Source organism: Denticeps clupeoides, unplaced genomic scaffold (genome assembly GCF_900700375.1).
Source record: "Denticeps clupeoides unplaced genomic scaffold, fDenClu1.1, whole genome shotgun sequence".
NCBI classification, from domain to species: domain Eukaryota; kingdom Metazoa; phylum Chordata; class Actinopteri; order Clupeiformes; family Denticipitidae; genus Denticeps; species Denticeps clupeoides.
In genome coordinates, this window is record NW_021629982.1 from 68,880 (window position 1) to 87,007 (window position 18,128).

Here is an 18,128-nt window from a genome sequence, read left to right on the forward strand (position 1 = left end):
AATATACTCCAGAGAGAAACCAGCCCCGAGGTTGTTCCAATGATAAAGTCATTTCATTACAGACTACTGCAGTCACAGTAACAGGCGTTCCTTTTTGACATATTAGATTTAGTCTGGGGTTCATTAATTCATTACATATGTAAATGCAATGCAAATGTAGGACAGCTCCTTTTAACAACAGGGTATGTAGCTGTGTCTGTGTGTGTGAAACTCACAGAGAGCGACTCGGGTGTGTCTTCAGTTTCACTCTGCAAAAACAGGTTTTGCTGTGTCCCATAGCTCCACCCAGTATGTCTGTATGAAACCCGACAGAGTCACCAGTAATCAGCCCCAATTGAAGACACACTCACCTCTGGGCTACAGGGGACCTAAACGCAAAAATCTGAGGTACAGGAATGCCTTTACTTATGTTTTACAGGTTGCTCCTCAGTGAGGGATAAATGATCATTCACACAATTAAGTATTTAAGCACAGTGGAGCAACTATCTATGAAATAAAATCTCTTCACTTTATTGTGTTTCATATTTGAATAACTAATATCTGTTTTGGGTCTTTTATGTTGTATTTGTGTGTTAGTGGACACGCTGGTGTGGTTGTGCAGCATTTGCCCCTGTCGATGGGACTGGTACATTCTTGTGTAAACTCCCACTGGGAATATAAAGGTATATGAAATGTGATTATTTGAAATTAGCATACTTTAAGACACGAGTCTTAAACCACAATGTGCTCTATATACATGAGGACCATGGACATCCTCTATGATTTCTTTTGTTTAAGACCTTCTTGCATCCATCTGAAGTTGGTCTTTTCCAGCAACATGCAACATTCTAAGGACGCGCAGCTTCAACTGATAAACCATGGGGGTCACTCAGAAAAACATCAGTCCCACCCTAAGGAGAGGGAACAGTGGGGCAGCAAAATACAGTACGTCCTGGCTGTGGCAGGACACATCATTGGTCTCAGTAATATGTGGAGGTTCCCATACCTATGCTACAAAAATGGAGGCGGTGAGTAGATATTTCAGTTTCACGGATGCACAAAGCTCTATCACAAAGTTGATCAATAATGTACATACTACACAGCTAGGGTCCATTCGGATATTGACAATTAATCAAAATTAGACCAAGGTGCTATTTGGATTTTTTCATGTCTGTAAGGTGTAGATTTCACACATTCCACATCACAGGTTGGTCAGGTTTTCCCTCTGCTTTCTAATGACTCTGCCTGCTTCTGACTATTTGTCTGCAATTCTAGTACTAGTCTGATTGGACCATGCACTGGATTATATTTTCACATTTTGGATTATTTCTCTGCTTAGTTTGCCATAGTCTGACATAGTTTTTGGATATTTAAAGTGAACCTGACTCTCAGTTGTAACCCTGTATGGTACTGACCACTTAATGGTGGCTCAGGAATAAACTGTTAAATGGAGCAAAGAAAAGAACTGGGAATATGGACCTGGACAATAAACTGTACAGAATAAACCACATTAGTAATATCAAAGAGAAAGCTTCATGAAATGTTATATATATATTTTTTTGTGTGCATTTATATATTATTATATTATTTGGCTAATGTAATTTTAAAAAATGCAATGACTGTTTGACCAACTACAGATACAAGCATAATTCAAAAATCAAGAGGGAAAATTATGGTCACAGTTCATATGCGTGTAGCATGATGATTTTAAAAACTAGGCACAAATAAAATCTAAAATTCTGATGGATATAAAAGTACAATAATTGACCCTGCTGGACTGCTGAATGGGGTACTGGTCTGTGTTTCCCAAAGGCATTGTACATAAAATTCAGGTAGATTTACAGATCCTTACCTGAAACAAATTGGTAAGAACTTCTTTATGTAAAATTCTCAGTGAATTCACAGTCCATGCATTTTAGAATGTTATTATTATTATTTTATTATATTGTATGATTACATTGTTTGGTTTGGTCACTTGAAAAAGGAACATATGTAAATAGAGATATAGGTTTTGTGAACAGAAGTGTATTTTGAGTGGTAGGCTAATAATTAGCGCAGTCAATTATATGAATTATATTAACCAATTAATAGCACTATTAATGAACAATTATTAAGTGCTACAATTCTTCAGTCACCAGATTGACACAGGTTCTCTTGGAGAAATGTTGGCCTATTGTATTTGAAGTAAATGCACGTTCTTGTCTTTTCAAGGAGCCTTTTTTGTGCCATATGTAGTCTTTTTATTTACGTGTGGCATCCCCCTCTTCTTCCTGGAGACTTTATTGGGTCAGTACACCACTCAGGGAGGGATCACCTGCTGGAGAAAACTTTGTCCCCTGTTTGAAGGTAGATACTTATAGACACACTTGAAAATATCTTTGGACTAAGCCGTTATAGATAATGAATGAGTGCATGTTATTAATATAGTAACAATAGCGAATATAGGCACACACACTGTTGGTTAGGAGATGGAAAATGGAAAACTCTCACCGTATTATTGACTTTGAATTCATCTCTTTTTCACCAGGATTGGGCTATGGTGGTCAGGTAGTAGGTTTCTACACAGGAATCTACTATGTTGTTATTCTGGCCTGGGCTTTTCTCTTCCTCTTTTTCTCTTTCAGCCCAGAAGTGCCCTGGGCTAGCTGCAAAAACCCCTGGAACACAGGTATCCTGATCTTACCTGGTTCACACAAAAACAATGTGAACTCCTAAAAAAAATAAGGGAACATTACAATCACACAGATCTCAAAATGTTCAAGTTGATCATGGAATTCAATGGTTAAACAGTCCACCAAAATCACCAATTCACTGAGGATCACACAGGGAAAAACATGTATTCACAGGCTCACACTACCACACCAATCATGCCACATCATGTCTTTGTCATGTCTGGTGAATGACAAATAAGCTGCATGGTGCTGGACTATGAGCACAGGTATCAGTAGCAGATACCGGGCCCTAATGCCACCGCCATGGAGTCTGTTTCTGATGGTTGAGCCGCAACATGCAGGTCCACACAACATTCAGTGGCAGGGCTCCTGTTTCTCCTCAGAGGCCCCATGTTCTCCAGACTCAGCACAATTTCTTGCAAGCTGGACTAGTGCGCAACCTGAATAAGATCCAGGTATTGTTGCATGTTACTTTTAGGATCTTATCTAGTAAGGTTCTTGTTTTCGGTCGACCTGCCATTGGCCCCAATGCAACCTGCTGATGCTGAAAGATTGATATCCCAAACACCTTGGTGATAAAGTGTTCCCTTAATTTTTTGAGTAGTATACAGAATTTTCTACTTTCATGTTTAAAATCTTTCATGTGAATGAGATGTGACCATAAGGCACCTATTTCACCAACAGATAAATGTTTTGAATATGACAAAAATAATCAGAGTGATCATGCTTCTGAAAAAACAACATCGTCTGTTGTAGAGTTCTGGGAGTAAGTGTCAGTACAGTGCACCATAACATGAATATAATCCCATTTCCGGTGTATATATCCAACGCAGAGCTTTAATGCTGAGCTTATTGTGTTATTTCCAACAGGAGAAGAATTTTGGGCTTGTCTAGTGGAATTGAAGAAATAGGCATCATCAGATGGGATCTGGCTCTCTGCCTCCTCTTGGCCTGGATCATTTGCTACTTATGTGTGTGGAAAGGAGTGAAGTCCACAGGCAAGGTAGGACAGCAGCCTCCATCACCGGAGGGCGGTGGGCATTTTATGAGTTTTTAATGAATTTCCCTTGTCTACTCAGGTTGTGTACTTCACAGCAACCTTTCCTTATTTGATGCTGGTGGTGCTGTTGGTCCGTGGGCTCACTCTGCCTGGAGCTTCTGTAGGCATCAAATTTTACCTCTATCCTGACCCATCACGCCTTGCTGACCCCCAGGTACTCTTTTAGTGGAGTATGTATTCTATCCCACATGACAGATCTCTTTGTCTCCTGATATTTAATTGATAAGACTTGTCTGTGTTCCAGAAGTCACATGTCAAGTAACACAGTATAGAGTGAAACAAAGCAACATTGCTAAAGGACAAACACACAACTTACCACATACATACTATACAAATACCTTACCACATTACCACATCATGCAGCCAACCATGTCCATAGGCAGGGCCACAACTCGACCAATGCTGGAAGCTCTCGTTCTGCACGTGACAGTCCTACAGACAAACAGACGACAAACAGACCCGCCCCGCATGGCGCAGGACGTAACCACATACATACAATTCAAACACAAAACCACATACTGTACCATAGTAGTATCAATGCAAAACAGAACAATTCAATAATACAAACAGAAACAGAATAATTAATAATTCTAGTTAAATATTAGGACATTTTTAAAATAAGTGATCTAAACTCAATCAAAGGAACTAGCAGGCGGAGGGAGGTGTAGTGGGGATTTATTATATTGTTAGTATAGAAAATATTCTAAACCCTACAGAGATCTCTAGTGTTACTGCTGTCATAAAATGTTAGAGACAAAGATTCTTGAGTCTTTGTTTATTAAATTAGTATAATTTTCCTAATATACAGTGTTTGAAATTTCAACTCTTCCAATACCTAGAGCAATATTTAATGTTTCATATATTCATATAGTACTGTCAATCTCCACACTGCATTTTGTGCACTGTACTGTCCACTAGGTGGCGCACATAGGCTGGTGACTTATACATCCATCTTGTGGTCATGGACAGTCCTCTCCCATGGCTGTGTGTCTTTCATGATGAAAATGAGCATTGCAGCAGTATGTTCATTTGTCATGATCCGGTCCGGCTGGGGTGACTCCGGGTCCGGAGTTTCATGTTCACCTGTGTATAATTCTATAATTGAATAAAGCTATCCTGTTCGTGTCTGTTCGCCGTGAGGTCATTGTGTGGTGATGTTCCCCTGTCCTGTTTATTATGTATTAAACCCCTGTCCAGTGACGGCGTGCGTATGCCTCCTCCTTTCTCGCCATATTTCATCATTCTATGAAATATGTCACGGGCGAATTGCTCTTCATGGACTAAATTCTATTTTAAACAGAACGATTTACTGTCCTTTGCACATGACAGATTCCGTCCACAGAGTGGCAGGTGCTGATGTCAGTTTGGTGCACAGTGTCACTGTGTTTGATCTTTCTTCCGTGTACAAACGCCTACAGGGATTTACATTTCTGTGGACGTATACATTGAGCAAAGTACCGTCCCCACACACTGCAGAGGACACATTTGGTGGTGTCACTGTGTGTTGTGCTGAAGCGTTTCACAATTACTGTTTTAAATGTGCATTATAGCAAGCTTTAGTCAGAGTTATAACCAAGAGTTATAAACAGTATATTCATTGCCAAATGTGTGACTTGCTAATTACAAATGTTTAATAAATTGTCAGCCCCAGTTTATGTAGGATTTTTTTTATTAGAAATGTTAATTTTTCACCCTGTATGTGTTTGTCCCCTTATATATATATATATATTTCTAAAAATATTTGAGAATAATTACCAGTTTCATGAAATTTTGCCAATAAAAAAAAACAACCCAAATATTATAAGTTCTGTAGTTTAAATTAGTGTCACTTCATTGCATTTTTGCCATGTTGTGCAATGAAGTGTTTATGCTTCTAGGTCTGGATGGATGCTGGAAGCCAGATTATGTACTCGTATGGAGTCTGCACTGGAGTTCTGGTAGCTCTGGGAAGCTACAGCAAATATGACAACAACTGTTACAAGTGTGTTGCTTCCAGAAAATTCCACCCGTTCCTTGGCTTGTCCCTTTTCTCTGTTATTGACCAGCTTTGTGCTCTGTGCTCAGGGATTGCTTTTATCTCTGCCTGCTGAACAGCATGACCAGTTTTGTGGCGGGGTTTGCCATTTTTTCTGTACTGGGCTTCATGGCCCATGAGCAGGAAATTGACGTTTCAATGGTTGCAGAATCAGGTAAAGACCCTCTATTAATTGTCAATATATGTTTGGTGTTACTTTGATTAGCAATTTATTGTCAAATTCTACATTTTGATTCTACCTTTACTCTAGAATGATACAAAAAGTCCCAGGTTCTGTCCAGGGTAGCCATAATTTAACAAGGGTGATGTATATCAGAGACCTGAACGTTGCTCACTTTTTACTCTGTTAATACACAGGCCCTGGTTTAGCTTTCATTGCTTATCCCCGGGCAGTGGCCTTAATGCCTGTTCCTCAACTATGGGCCATCTTCTTCTTCATCATGATCCTGCTTCTTGGATTAGACAGCGAGGTAAGGAATGTTTTTCATGGCTATATTATAAAAGCACAATCATTATTTCTCCTGTTGTAGAGTCCCTCTGAACAGCCTGGTAACCGCTTCCTCTGACTGAATTTTCAGTTTGTCTACCAGGAATCTTTGGTCACAGCAATCACAGACATGTATCCTGCCTTTTTCCAAATTGGTCACAGACGGAAAATCCTTCTTCTTGTTATTGATGTTGTGAGCTTACTGATTGGTCTCAGCATGGTTACAGAGGTGTGTATTCATCTAGACACTTACTCATTTGTAGGTTCAGTTTCATTACTCACATAATATCATGATAAATCCATAGCTGACATGCTAAGAAAAATGGATGTTGTGCTGTTCAAAAAGAACTGAAGTCTCATTAAAAAAACGAGTCTGGAATTTAGGCCTGATGCACTTTACAATCAGTAGTTACAGGGACAGGGTTAAGTAGCTTGCTCAGGGACACAATGGTAGTAAGTGGGGTTTGAAGATCTGACTGTGGTCCTCTGGTTGATTTAAACATTATTGTAACCTTTAAAGTATTTAATTCTGTCATTGATCTACTCCTGTCTCCAGGGTGGTCTCTACATCTTCCAACTCTTTGATTTCTATGCATGCAGTGGAATGACCCTCCTGATTTTTGCAATTCTACAGTCCATTTGTGTTGGCTGGGCATATGGTAGGGGTTTTCTATACTCCTTGTGAACCTTAAGTACCTCTTAAGGATATTTAAAATAAGTACATTATTTCTCTAGGTGCAGATCATCTGTATGACACTGTAGAAGACATGATTGGTTATCGGCCTTTACCCCTGATCAAGTACTGCTGGCAATACATCACACCAATTGTATGCACGGTAAGATTTCATTTCCAAAATGTCTGGATTCTCTTCTGTGGCACACCCCACATTGAGTCTGCATGTTCTGCCTATGTTTGTACGTGACTTGCACATAAAAAGTTGTAAATCTCTCCTAGTGTGTGCTTAACAAAGACCAATATGCAAAATGTTTGAGAAAAGCAGGGTGGCTGTAGTCTAGTGGGTAACACATTAACCTATCAACAATAGGACCTTCTGTGTTTTTAGATCACCAAAACTCTCACAAGGGGGACTTTGCAGTTCATCTGTGATCTCTCTTCATGACATTCTGCAGTTCATGCAATTTGCAAAAATAAACCGGAATGAGCAAACATTTTTAAAGCTCTTTTTTTTGCTCACTGATTACCTGATTGTGATTTTTCATGGGTTTTTCAGTCAGTCAACTTTGAAAAACACAAAGCAGTTCAAGCAAATGAAACCAGAGTATAAAATGACCTTCTCTTTCAATAGGGAACCTTCATCTTCTCCCTGGTTAAATATACTCCTCTGAAGTTCAACAACAGTTACGAGTATCCTTGGTGGGGCTATGCACTTGGCTCTTTTTTCACTCTGTCCTCCACCCTCTGTGTACCGCTATGGATGGTCTATGTAGTCAGCATTACACCTGGAACTATGCGGGAGGTGGGTGGAGCATGTGTGCTTTTCTATCGAGGCTTGTTCAAATCATGCTTAGAAAACTAGTACAGGTACAATTATCTGGAAACATAACTGTGTCCATAGTTGTTTTTCCAAAGCAAAAGTTATTAAAAATAAAAAGGCAAGCAATAACTGTCCATAAAATGTCTTAGTTAGTTAGATGAATTGGTTAGCAATTAGAATGAACCCAGCACCAGCATTAGCAGCTGGTTTGTGCTGGTGGAAAATGGGTATGTATGGAGTCTGTTATGTGCCGGAATCTGTTAATGCTTTTTTCCCACTGTTTTAATCCAGCGAGTGAAAGCGCTGTGCACACCAGCCAAGGATCTACCCAAGACTCGACCAAAGTTCCAGAAGGAAGTGACATTTGAGTCCTTCACCATGCTACAGACCCTGCGTACCAGCAGCACTCACTCGGGCTCTGAACTAGAGAGACAATATATTTAATGACTTCACTGTATGTAGTTTTTTTTTTAACCAATGTACAGTTAAAGAAACCTCATAACACTCACAATTTGTGAAAAATGTCTATGACATTAATGCTATATTTTTTATAATGTTGTATATATTTTTCACTATGTTAAAAAGTTTTGCTGATATCCCATATCATGTGGACTGACTCAATTTTAATCAAACCAATGGGGGCTCAGTTTATCGTTGCAGTCAATGAAGTCATTATGCTGAAGTACACTAACCATGTAGCCTGTTTAGTTTTAGTTTTTTCTGTAATAATCATGTTGAAAATGGTGCTATGAAACTGAACTTGTGAAACAACAAAAGTACCATAGTGATGTGACACTGATTACTTTTCTTTTATACATAAGTTCTATTCTTTTTTGCCACTAACGTTTGTCTGCTGGGCCAATGCACGTTTGGGCTGACACACACTTGTACATTGCACTCCACTCTTATAGGTCCCCCTTTTAAAAGTGAGTAGAAGCGATCATCATCTGGACTTGTGATTGACCTGGAAAAGCAGACGTTTTTATTTTAGGCCATGAATGGTGAGAGATAGTAAGAGAGACACAAATATCTCAATTTTTCCCCAGTTCAATCCTGCATGGCACTGTGTCGATGGTGTAGATTAATCAGGGGACAATCAAAGGTGGGAGTGAGTGTTTCTGTGGGTCACGATTCCAGACGATGTGAGTCGTGTTTCTTTGTGGGGGTTTTGGCTTCTAACCTCAGACCACATGGCTTCTTAACCTCTCCATTAGTGAGTCCCCCCCCCATGATTCCTGTTTTTCAGCAGCTGCAGGACTCCTCTTATCAGGTCTCCGTCACTCTGTCCTTTGGCCCGCAGTTTCTTCCATCCAAGAGGTTAATACACTTTAATACAGTTTAGTCATAGTCAAAAGGGTAATTTCACGATAACTTATATACAATTTTCCAACCCATGTTACCACACAAATGTTAAATCAGGCATATTGTCAGACAAAAGAAATGATGCTTAGTAAGCAGTAGCTACGAATCTGATTCCTGCAGTGCTGTATGACAACAATGATCTTATAAATTCATGAATAATTTACTTTTTGACATCATTATCATGTCTTTTGTAACACATTTACACCTGAGGTTAGTATGTACTCTTTTATATATTGGTCTTTATGTGTTTTGCCTGCACATATGAAAATATTGATATGAAAATAGCAAAATTTGTCCACCTCTGTACCCATTTACAGAGGGAATGGTTTCAGTATCCTGCACTGTTTTTGTGCACCTACAGCTCTGTTTTCTTTTTCAAGCTCAGAAGATTGTATCTGTATGTGCAGATTCACTATACTATATCCTCTCTTTCTCTCAAACACAGTGGATAAAGATTCATCTCCAGACCCCACGTCCTTCCTTATATTTTCATTTTGTTGCAGATATGGCTGCTGAGAGTTTGTCTGACACAATGGATGCATCACTTAATTCCACCTAGATTTGCATGTGCTGGTGGTGCCATGAGGAAAGCCCTCAGTGAGTTTTTTTCATAATGATGGCCGAGTAGATTTGGAGTAGTTAGAAATGTGAGAATAGCGGCAAAAAAAATTTTGTGATTCCTGGAGCCAGAGCGCCCGACATCCGTGCAAATTTTAAAACGCTGGCAAAAAATAACCGCAGATACACCAGTCGGAAATAACCAAAGATTATTTTATAGAGATGCTTGAACTGGCTGCTTGAACTGGCGGGCTGCTTCAACAGCCCGCAACCTTGGCGTAACAATAGACAACCAACTGTCCTTATCAACTCACATCAGCAACCTTTCCCGCTCATGTAGATTCCTTCTCTACAATATCAGACGAATCTGCCCTTGTCTGTCAACCCAGGCCACCCAACTACTGGTTCAGTCCTTAGTAATCTCACGACTGGACTACTGCAACTCCCTTCTAGCTGGTCTACCACTATGTACCATCCGACCTCTTCAACTCATACAAAATGCAGCAGCACGACTGATCTTCAACCTTCCCAAGTTCTCCACACCACCCCTCTGCTATGTTCCCTCCACTGGCTCCCAGTAGCTGCACGCATCAGGTTCAAAATACTGATGCTAGCCTACAAAGCCAAACATGGAGCAGCACCATCCTACCTCACAGTACTTATTACACCTCGCACTGCACCTCGTATACTCCGAGCCTCCAGTACTGTTCGCCTGGTCCCTCCATCTCTGAAGGTAAAAGGAAAACATTCATCTAGACTCTTCTCCATCTTGGCCCCTCGGTGGTGGAATGAACTTCCCCTCGAGGTCAGAACAGCTCAGTCACTGAGCACCTTCAAACGACAGCTCAAGACCTTCCTCTTTAAAGAATATTTAGATTAACTTGTAACTTTTCTTATTGTCGAACTTTGTGTAGAGAATATACAACAGAGTGAATAAAAAGATTGTATTCATAGTTGGGGTCCTAGTGAACCGGAATTGATCTCATCATCGATGGTAACTTGAAAGCACGTTGTAAGTCGCTCTGGATAAGGGCGTCTGCCAAATGCCGTAAATGTAAATGTAAATGTAAATGTAAATGTAAATGTAAAACAATGTCAGATAAAGTAACCTGCTCCGGCCCATTACCGCAGTTTCGGCTTTGCGACGAGACCTGTAAGGCTCCTCGATATAAATAACTGGTGTCCAAAAAATAAAGTGGGTTTTATTAATAACTGGCCAACATTTAGGGGGAAGCCTGGTCTTTTTGGGCGAGATGGCATCCACCCCAACTGGGTGGGTGCCACTCAGTTGTCTAAAAATTTGGCTCATTGTCTTAGAACCAAAAAACAAAACTGACTCGCCAGAGCCGAGACCAGGCAGCAGACAGACCGGCTAAACCGAGTGTCTGCCATTTTTGCGTAGAGTCAGCGTGTACAACCCAGCACAATATTGACACTGTGTCTTTACCTCGCTCTATTAAAACAAGAAATTCTACAAGAAACATTAATAACAAAACTCATAAATATGCTGACACTGTGTCTGTACCTCGCTCTATTAAAACAAGAGATTCTAAAAGAAACGTTAATAATAAAACTCATAAATATGCTGACACTGTGTCTGTTCCACGGGCTGGACGGGGTGTCAGTTTCTGCAACTTACTACCCGTTACTATCATTCCTACTGAACATACCAACAGCACCTCCGATATAAGAATAGGATTATTAAATATAAGATGTCTCACACCTAAAATGCTCAATGAAATTATTACAGATCAGGGGTTTGATGTACTGTGCCTGACCAAAACTTGGTTAAAACCAAACGAATTTGTAGCATTGAACGAGTCTAGTCCTCCTGGATACAGCTATGTACACCAACCTCGCTTAACTGGAAGAGGAGGTGGCATCGCAGTCATTTATAAGGATAACCTCGGTATTACTTATAAACCCGGACAAGGATTTAACTCTTTTGAGATTCTACATACCAATATAACTCATGTAGTCTCACAAAATAAAAATCCTAAATTCATTCCATTGATTATTATTTATAGACCCCCTGGACCTTATTCTGAGTTTCTTAGTGAATTTACAGATTTTGTCTCCAACTTAGTTGTATCTGTGGATAAAGCCCTAATTGTCGGCGACTTTAACATCCACTGTGATAAATTAGAAGACTCACTAAGAACAGCATTCCTGTTTTTATTAGACTCAGTTAGAGTCAGTTGGTGGTCACACGCTCGATCTTGTACTGACCTTCAGTTTAAATATAGAAGATATTTATTGTTCTGTGATCTGAAATGATCTCAGATCATTTCCTCATCGCTTTTAAAATATGTCTCAGACACAATAAACTCAATCCCCCTCGTTATAGAGACAAACGGACAATTACATCAAGTACGGCATAGAGGTTTATTAATACCCTACCAGATTTATCAACGCTGATAAACTCACCGTCAGACCCCACTGAACTCGACCAAGCGACCAAATGTCTAGAATTGACACTGTGTAGTACGTTAGATATAGTCGCTCCACTCAAAAGGAAGCAAAAATTTTAGACCTTGGCTTAAGAAGACCGCCCGGAAATTATAACGTAAATGGCGTCAAAATAAATTGAACGTATTCCGAATAGTGTGGAAGGAGAGCCTACTTAACTATAAGAAGGCACTTAGCGCGGCTCGATCAACGTATCTGTCCTTGTTAATAGACAAGAACAAAAATAACCTCAGATTCCTGTTTAACACTATAGCCAAACTAACCAGGAATAAGACAGTAAATATTAATATGGAAAATAATCAACAAATAGTTTCAACCCTCTTAAAGAGCATTAATTAATTAATCTAATCTCATCGTCAAATCAATATACTTGCGCTTTGGATCCGCTTCCTACAAGTTTCCGGCCACCTACCAACATCGTTCAAGGTAGCAGTCATTAGACCCCTGATTAAAAAGCCTGATCTTGATCACAGTCAACTTTTAAATTATAGACCGATATCCACCCTTCTGTTTATATAAAAATCTTAGAAAAAGTCGTAGACCAGCAGCTGAGTGCACAGCTAGACAGTAACAATATCCGCGAAGTATCAAGTATCATCAATCGGGATTTAGACCTCATCATAGCACTGAGACAGCGCTGGTTAAAGTGGTTAATGACCTGCTGTTGGCCTCTGATCAGGGACGCATCTCGCTGCTTGTCCTGCTTGATCTGAGTGCAACGTTCGACACAATCGATAACGCTAGTCATTGGGATTAAGGGAACATCCCTTGAATGGTTCAGATCATATCTGACCAACCAATATCAGTTTGTGGACATCAATGGTGATTTGTCTTCACATAGTAAAGTAGAGTTTGGTGTTCCACAAGGTTCTCTCCTTGGTCTGTTACTATTTTCCTTATACATGTTACCTTATTATTGGACAATCACAAACCCTGCACTGACACCACTTGCAGGCTCACTCTACCCTGGAAGGAGGTCCTTCTCTGTATCACTCCTTCTCAATGTTTCTTCCTTTCTTTTTTTGTGTGGACTTTTTGTGCATAAGGGTCAAGTGTGGGGGGTGTCAACTGTAGGGCCTGTCAAAGCCCATTGAGACATACTGTATGTGATTTTGGGCTATTCCAGGTGTGTCCCAATGTTGAAGAATGTGGAATGTGGTAACTGCATTCTCCACTCAATGTAAATGCCTGTAAGCAATAAGAGGGTCAAGGACACCCTAGAGGTTCGAGGTTCAGATGTTTAAAGTTTTTTTTTTCTGTAATCTTGCCACCAGCAATCACTCTGATGTCAAAACTCCTCTTCATTTTTCAGTAAAGGGTTTTGTGTACATGTAGTAAAAGTAACCAGAAAATCTAAAAAGGGTGCCACATGCCCATGGAAGACACTAGTTTTAGCTCATGGACAGTTGCCACCAGCAAGGATTATATTCACTGGGTGGAAGGTGTGAGAGATCAGGTGCATTATCAAGCATAAGCTCAGAGCCTTTAACAGCTTGCTAGGCCAGAGTCTGTTTGTTCCCCTAATAGGATGACCACAAGCTACTTGGCCATGGAAATCCTGCTTGATGGTATTGACACACTTTACTGAAGGGCTGGGTTAATCCTGGACATCCTGGGGCAAAAGCAGTGTCCTCAGTGCAAACAGAATGCGTAATGGGGATCATTCGTTATCATAATTATGGCAAATCATTTTTTTAATAACGAGCATACAATGTAAAGGAAATTGTGAGAAGTAATTAAAAGAATAAGGAAATACACATGCACAATTTATATCAAGATTATACACACATACAGATACATTTTATAAAAAATGTATCATTTGTTTACATAATTTTTGTTTGTGTTTACATTGTGGCATACTTTTAATACAAAAGCATGCAGCACTATCTCCAGGACATTTTGAACTGAGTGAATATAATATTAAGTAAATCTTATAACTTATTATGTTCTATATTCCATTGAACTAAATCCTAATCCTGTAATTTATTTGCATTTTATTTGCCATTTACATGGTAAAATTTCTTTTGAGGAATGAAAAGAGCAAAATGAAAGAGAATGAAAAGAAACCCTTAGAAACAGAATGGGTTCATATATTCTTGAAAGATGGGTGTAATCGAAGAATCTGCATGGATTAAATAACTGGGAAAGTCAAGACAATTAACAGGTACATAACAAAGACAACAAAAAAGAGAATTTAAATATATTTCTAATAACATAGTTTCATGAGTTATTTACAAGTTATTTATCCACAATTGCAAACTGTTAAATGTTAGTTGAAACCCAGCAGTTTTCACTTTCTTTTTAAGTAGAATTAATTTTTATTTATTTTTTTTAACTCTAGATATTATTTTTATGTACATCATATGTACATCACATACACAGTGCAGGACCATGAAGGTAATGCATGCCTCTAAATGTAGAGCTATTAACTGTACCACTGTTAGAAAGGTTGTGACCCAATTTATGCCAACACTTTGCTAACTGGCTTAAGCAAAACAGTTATGGGAGTACTTACCGTTGCCATTGCCTCTTGCTGTCCCTGATCTTTTAGTCCTGTAAGAAGTGTCATGGCTTCTGGGTTTAATACCTAGAAGCCTAATTCTTAAATAAAAGACAAGGGATTAAGAAAAGCAAGCCTAATAAAAAATAAATATCGTTTACATGTTACAGGCACATTAGTCAGAATAAATACCTACAATTGACACATGCCCAACTCCAGTAATAATCTGATCATAAGGTAAGGGTAAAAGTAAATAAATGCAAAACGATAGGGTAGAGTAAGAGAAAGGACTTTTATACCATGACATCGCAGATTTCATTCATACAGCTTTGCAATGAACAATTAAGGAATCACCATCAAAGTGTACATCATCATACAATTTCAGTTCTGTTCAAACTTGGAGACATGATTAAAATCAGTTTTTCGTATGATGAAAAGATTATTTAAAAAATCAATGAGCTTTACGCACCCATTCTGCAGTTAACTCCCACTTCCAGCCATGCCAGCCCAAATGAGGAGTGGATAACTGATCACCCTTGATGACAGGAAATGTATATGTGTATTCCTCTGAGGAATACACATGTACATTTCCTGTACATTTTTTTCTCAAAAATAATAGTTGGAATTATGATTAAAATGATCAGGCAGTATTTCAACCACTTAAATATCAGAATAGGTTGACGTTATCATTGATCAATCCCTTTATGCCTCGTGTGATGCCATATATACAAAACCAAAGAATGCACAGTGACCACCTTTACAATGTGTCATTTTTCACAAAGTTGGAGCATCACATTTCTAATATATCACATTTGGTAAACATTTTGCATTTACAGGCTGCACATATACTTGCTAAACTAATATAATATTGAGGTGATGCCTGCAGATGTAACTTTGGTATGGCATAGCTGGGGGAAATCTGTGGATCAGAAAGTGTATCCTGTTACTGCTCTAGAAAGAGAAATCCTTAAGAACAAGTAGGAATCTTAAAATCCCTTCCACATGAAAACAGTATCAGTTTACATGAAATATCGGAAACCATGATTTCTGCCTGTCAGTGTACGCTATTTCCGGCAAATCTCAAAACCAATCCCCATGACGACATGCCTCATAAGCCTTCATACCCATGCACTTATAAGATTACAAGAAGATTTATAAATTCCAACCAATCCCATGTCCTAATCCGAGTTGAGATCTCTGCAAAGGATATAAGCCCACACCTGTGACTCCTTCAATCACTGGAACAAGGTGTGCGCATCTTCTGAGAGCCAACACACAGATCTTCTCCAAGCCAACAGCAGAAGAAAGGATGAACGGCACCGAAGGACAAAACTTTTACATCCCCATGTCCAACAGGACAGGGCTTGTGAGGAGTCCTTACGAATATCCACAGTATTATTTGGCAGACCCGTGGCAGTTTAAGTTGATGGCGTTTTATATGTTCCTGCTGATCTTGTTTGGCTTCCCCATCAATGGCCTGACATTGGTGGTCACAGCTCAGCACAAAAAGCTGCGTCAGCCTCTCAACTTTATTTTAGTCAATCTGGCTGTGGCTGGGATGGTTATGGTTGTCTTTGGATTCACAGTCACATTTGCCACATCAATGTATGGCTACTTCGTTTTTGGACCAACAGCATGCGCCTTTGAAGGCTTCTTTGCAACAGTTGGAGGTAAGACACATACATCCAATAATTTGATAGCAGTGTAAATTTTCCAAGTTTGTAGAATACACTTTATCATCTTGCAGGTCAGGTTTCCCTGTGGTCTTTGGTTGTTTTGGCCATTGAGAGGTTTATTGTGGTCTGCAAGCCCATGGGAAGCTTTAAATTCACTAACAACATTGCTCTGGGTGGAGTTGCCTTCACATGGGTCATGGCATGTGCTTGTGCTGTTCCACCTCTTGTCGGCTGGTCCAGGTAGGGAACAAAACGGTTGGTACTGCTACCACAGAATCTACCATGTGTGGAAGAATTATAATCTGTGGTTTCTGCTCTAATCAGGTACATCCCTGAGGGTCTGCAGTGCTCATGTGGACCAGATTACTACACCCTCAACCCAGCATACAACAATGAGTCATATGTCATGTACATGTTCTTTTGCCATTTCACTATTCCTGTCACAACTATATTCTTCACTTATGGACGACTGGTGTGCACTGTGAAAGCCGTAAGTAAATATCACTATCAGATGTATGATGAAACAATGCTGTTTTCTATGGGTTCACTCACCTATAAACCAGACCACAAAGTCACAGGTTCAAACCTCATTTACTACCATTATGTCCCTGAACAAAACTAGATTTACAGCATTTATCAGACTATTGCATTGGATAAGGATATCTGACAAATGCTGTAAATGTATATTTGATGTATTGATTGCATGTGGTTGCAACAAATCAAGCTACAATGTGGAGAAACTCTCAAAGGTGCTGATCTCTGAAGCTTAAAAGACTATTGTTCTGTTCATTAGGCTGCAGCTCAACAGCAGGACTCAGCATCCACCCAGAAGGCTGAGAAAGAAGTCACACGCATGTGCATCCTGATGGTGTGTGGTTTCTTGTTAGCTTGGACCCCGTATGCCAGTGTCGCTGCCTGGATCTTCCTTAACAAGGGAGTTGCTTTCTCTGCTCAGTTCATGGCTGTTCCAGCTTTTTTCTCCAAGTGCTCAGCCATATTTAACCCAATCATTTATGTAGTGCTAAACAAACAGGTAGGTCAAATGGTCCTGATTTCACAGCATGGTTCCATGATTGATTTTAACATAATGTATGACCATAATATGTTTTTTTTTTCAACACTTCAGTTCCGTAGTTGCATGCTGACTACTCTATTCTGTGGCAAGAACCCAATGGGTGATGATGAGTCCTCCAGTGTTTCAACAAGCAAGACAGAAGTCTCTTCAGTATCTCCAGCATGAATCGTCTTCCTTTTCACGTTCTTTGCACCTGGCTTAAAGGATCTTAAAGACAACTTAGAGACTGCTTTTCCTAACATCATCTGGAGGCAGAGTCGTGATACAATACTTACTGAATTAAAACTACAATTCACTGACAGTGATAATGGATTCTGGTCATTCAAATCTTGCTAAAACTTCCAGAAGAAACTGTAGACAAGTAGATCACTGAGCACTCAAAAAAAAAAAAAAAAAAAAAACACAGACACACACACAAAAAAACTCAATCCCTGGAAATTTTATTTATTGCATATTTTTCTTTTGCTATTTTGTGGCAACTGTTTCATTGTTACACTATATATTGTATGTTTTATAAACATTTAGAACTTGGTAAATAAATGCATTGCAAAGTATATTCTATTTTTTTTTACTTGTTCTGAAAAATATCTTAAACACTGTATATTACAATTTGAGAAATCCACTAATCTGATTGATGGGTGCTAAACCCAACCAGAACTGTGCTGTTTGGTTGTCATGGACTGTTGATGCTCAAGCTATAGAATGCTTGCAGAGGAGCAAATTAAGCAGGGCTGTGCCAGTAGGCTGTGCCAATCAGCC

At 39.4% G+C, this 18,128-nt stretch overlaps 2 protein-coding genes across 5 annotated transcripts; both read left to right on the plus strand.

The window, feature by feature from the left end:
• The first annotated feature begins 294 nt into the window (after window positions 1-294).
• Window positions 295-9,262, plus strand: LOC114779015 (sodium- and chloride-dependent GABA transporter 2-like). Of its 4 annotated transcripts, none has more exons than XM_028967192.1 (16): window positions 295-387; window positions 577-662; window positions 778-1,007; window positions 2,191-2,325; window positions 2,507-2,647; window positions 3,336-3,417; window positions 3,522-3,654; window positions 3,731-3,865; window positions 5,589-5,692; window positions 5,776-5,900; window positions 6,104-6,216; window positions 6,325-6,462; window positions 6,790-6,892; window positions 6,969-7,069; window positions 7,541-7,711; window positions 8,021-9,262. In XM_028967192.1, the coding sequence occupies exons 3-16, from the start codon at window positions 818-820 to the stop codon at window positions 8,171-8,173; spliced, it is 1,824 nt and encodes a 607-aa protein (XP_028823025.1). In that variant the 5' UTR covers window positions 295-387; window positions 577-662; window positions 778-817; the 3' UTR covers window positions 8,174-9,262. The 4 variants fall into 4 exon arrangements, with proteins under 4 accessions (XP_028823025.1, XP_028823029.1, XP_028823028.1 ...); XM_028967196.1 differs by having other exon boundaries at window positions 2,215-2,325; XM_028967195.1 differs by having other exon boundaries at window positions 800-1,007.
• Window positions 9,263-15,802: 6,540 nt separating this feature from the next.
• Window positions 15,803-17,923, plus strand: LOC114779017 (green-sensitive opsin-3-like). Its single transcript, XM_028967199.1, has 5 exons — window positions 15,803-16,288; window positions 16,366-16,534; window positions 16,619-16,784; window positions 17,088-17,327; window positions 17,421-17,923. The coding sequence occupies exons 1-5, from the start codon at window positions 15,928-15,930 to the stop codon at window positions 17,532-17,534; spliced, it is 1,050 nt and encodes a 349-aa protein (XP_028823032.1). The 5' UTR covers window positions 15,803-15,927; the 3' UTR covers window positions 17,535-17,923.
• The last annotated feature ends 205 nt before the right edge of the window (window positions 17,924-18,128 follow it).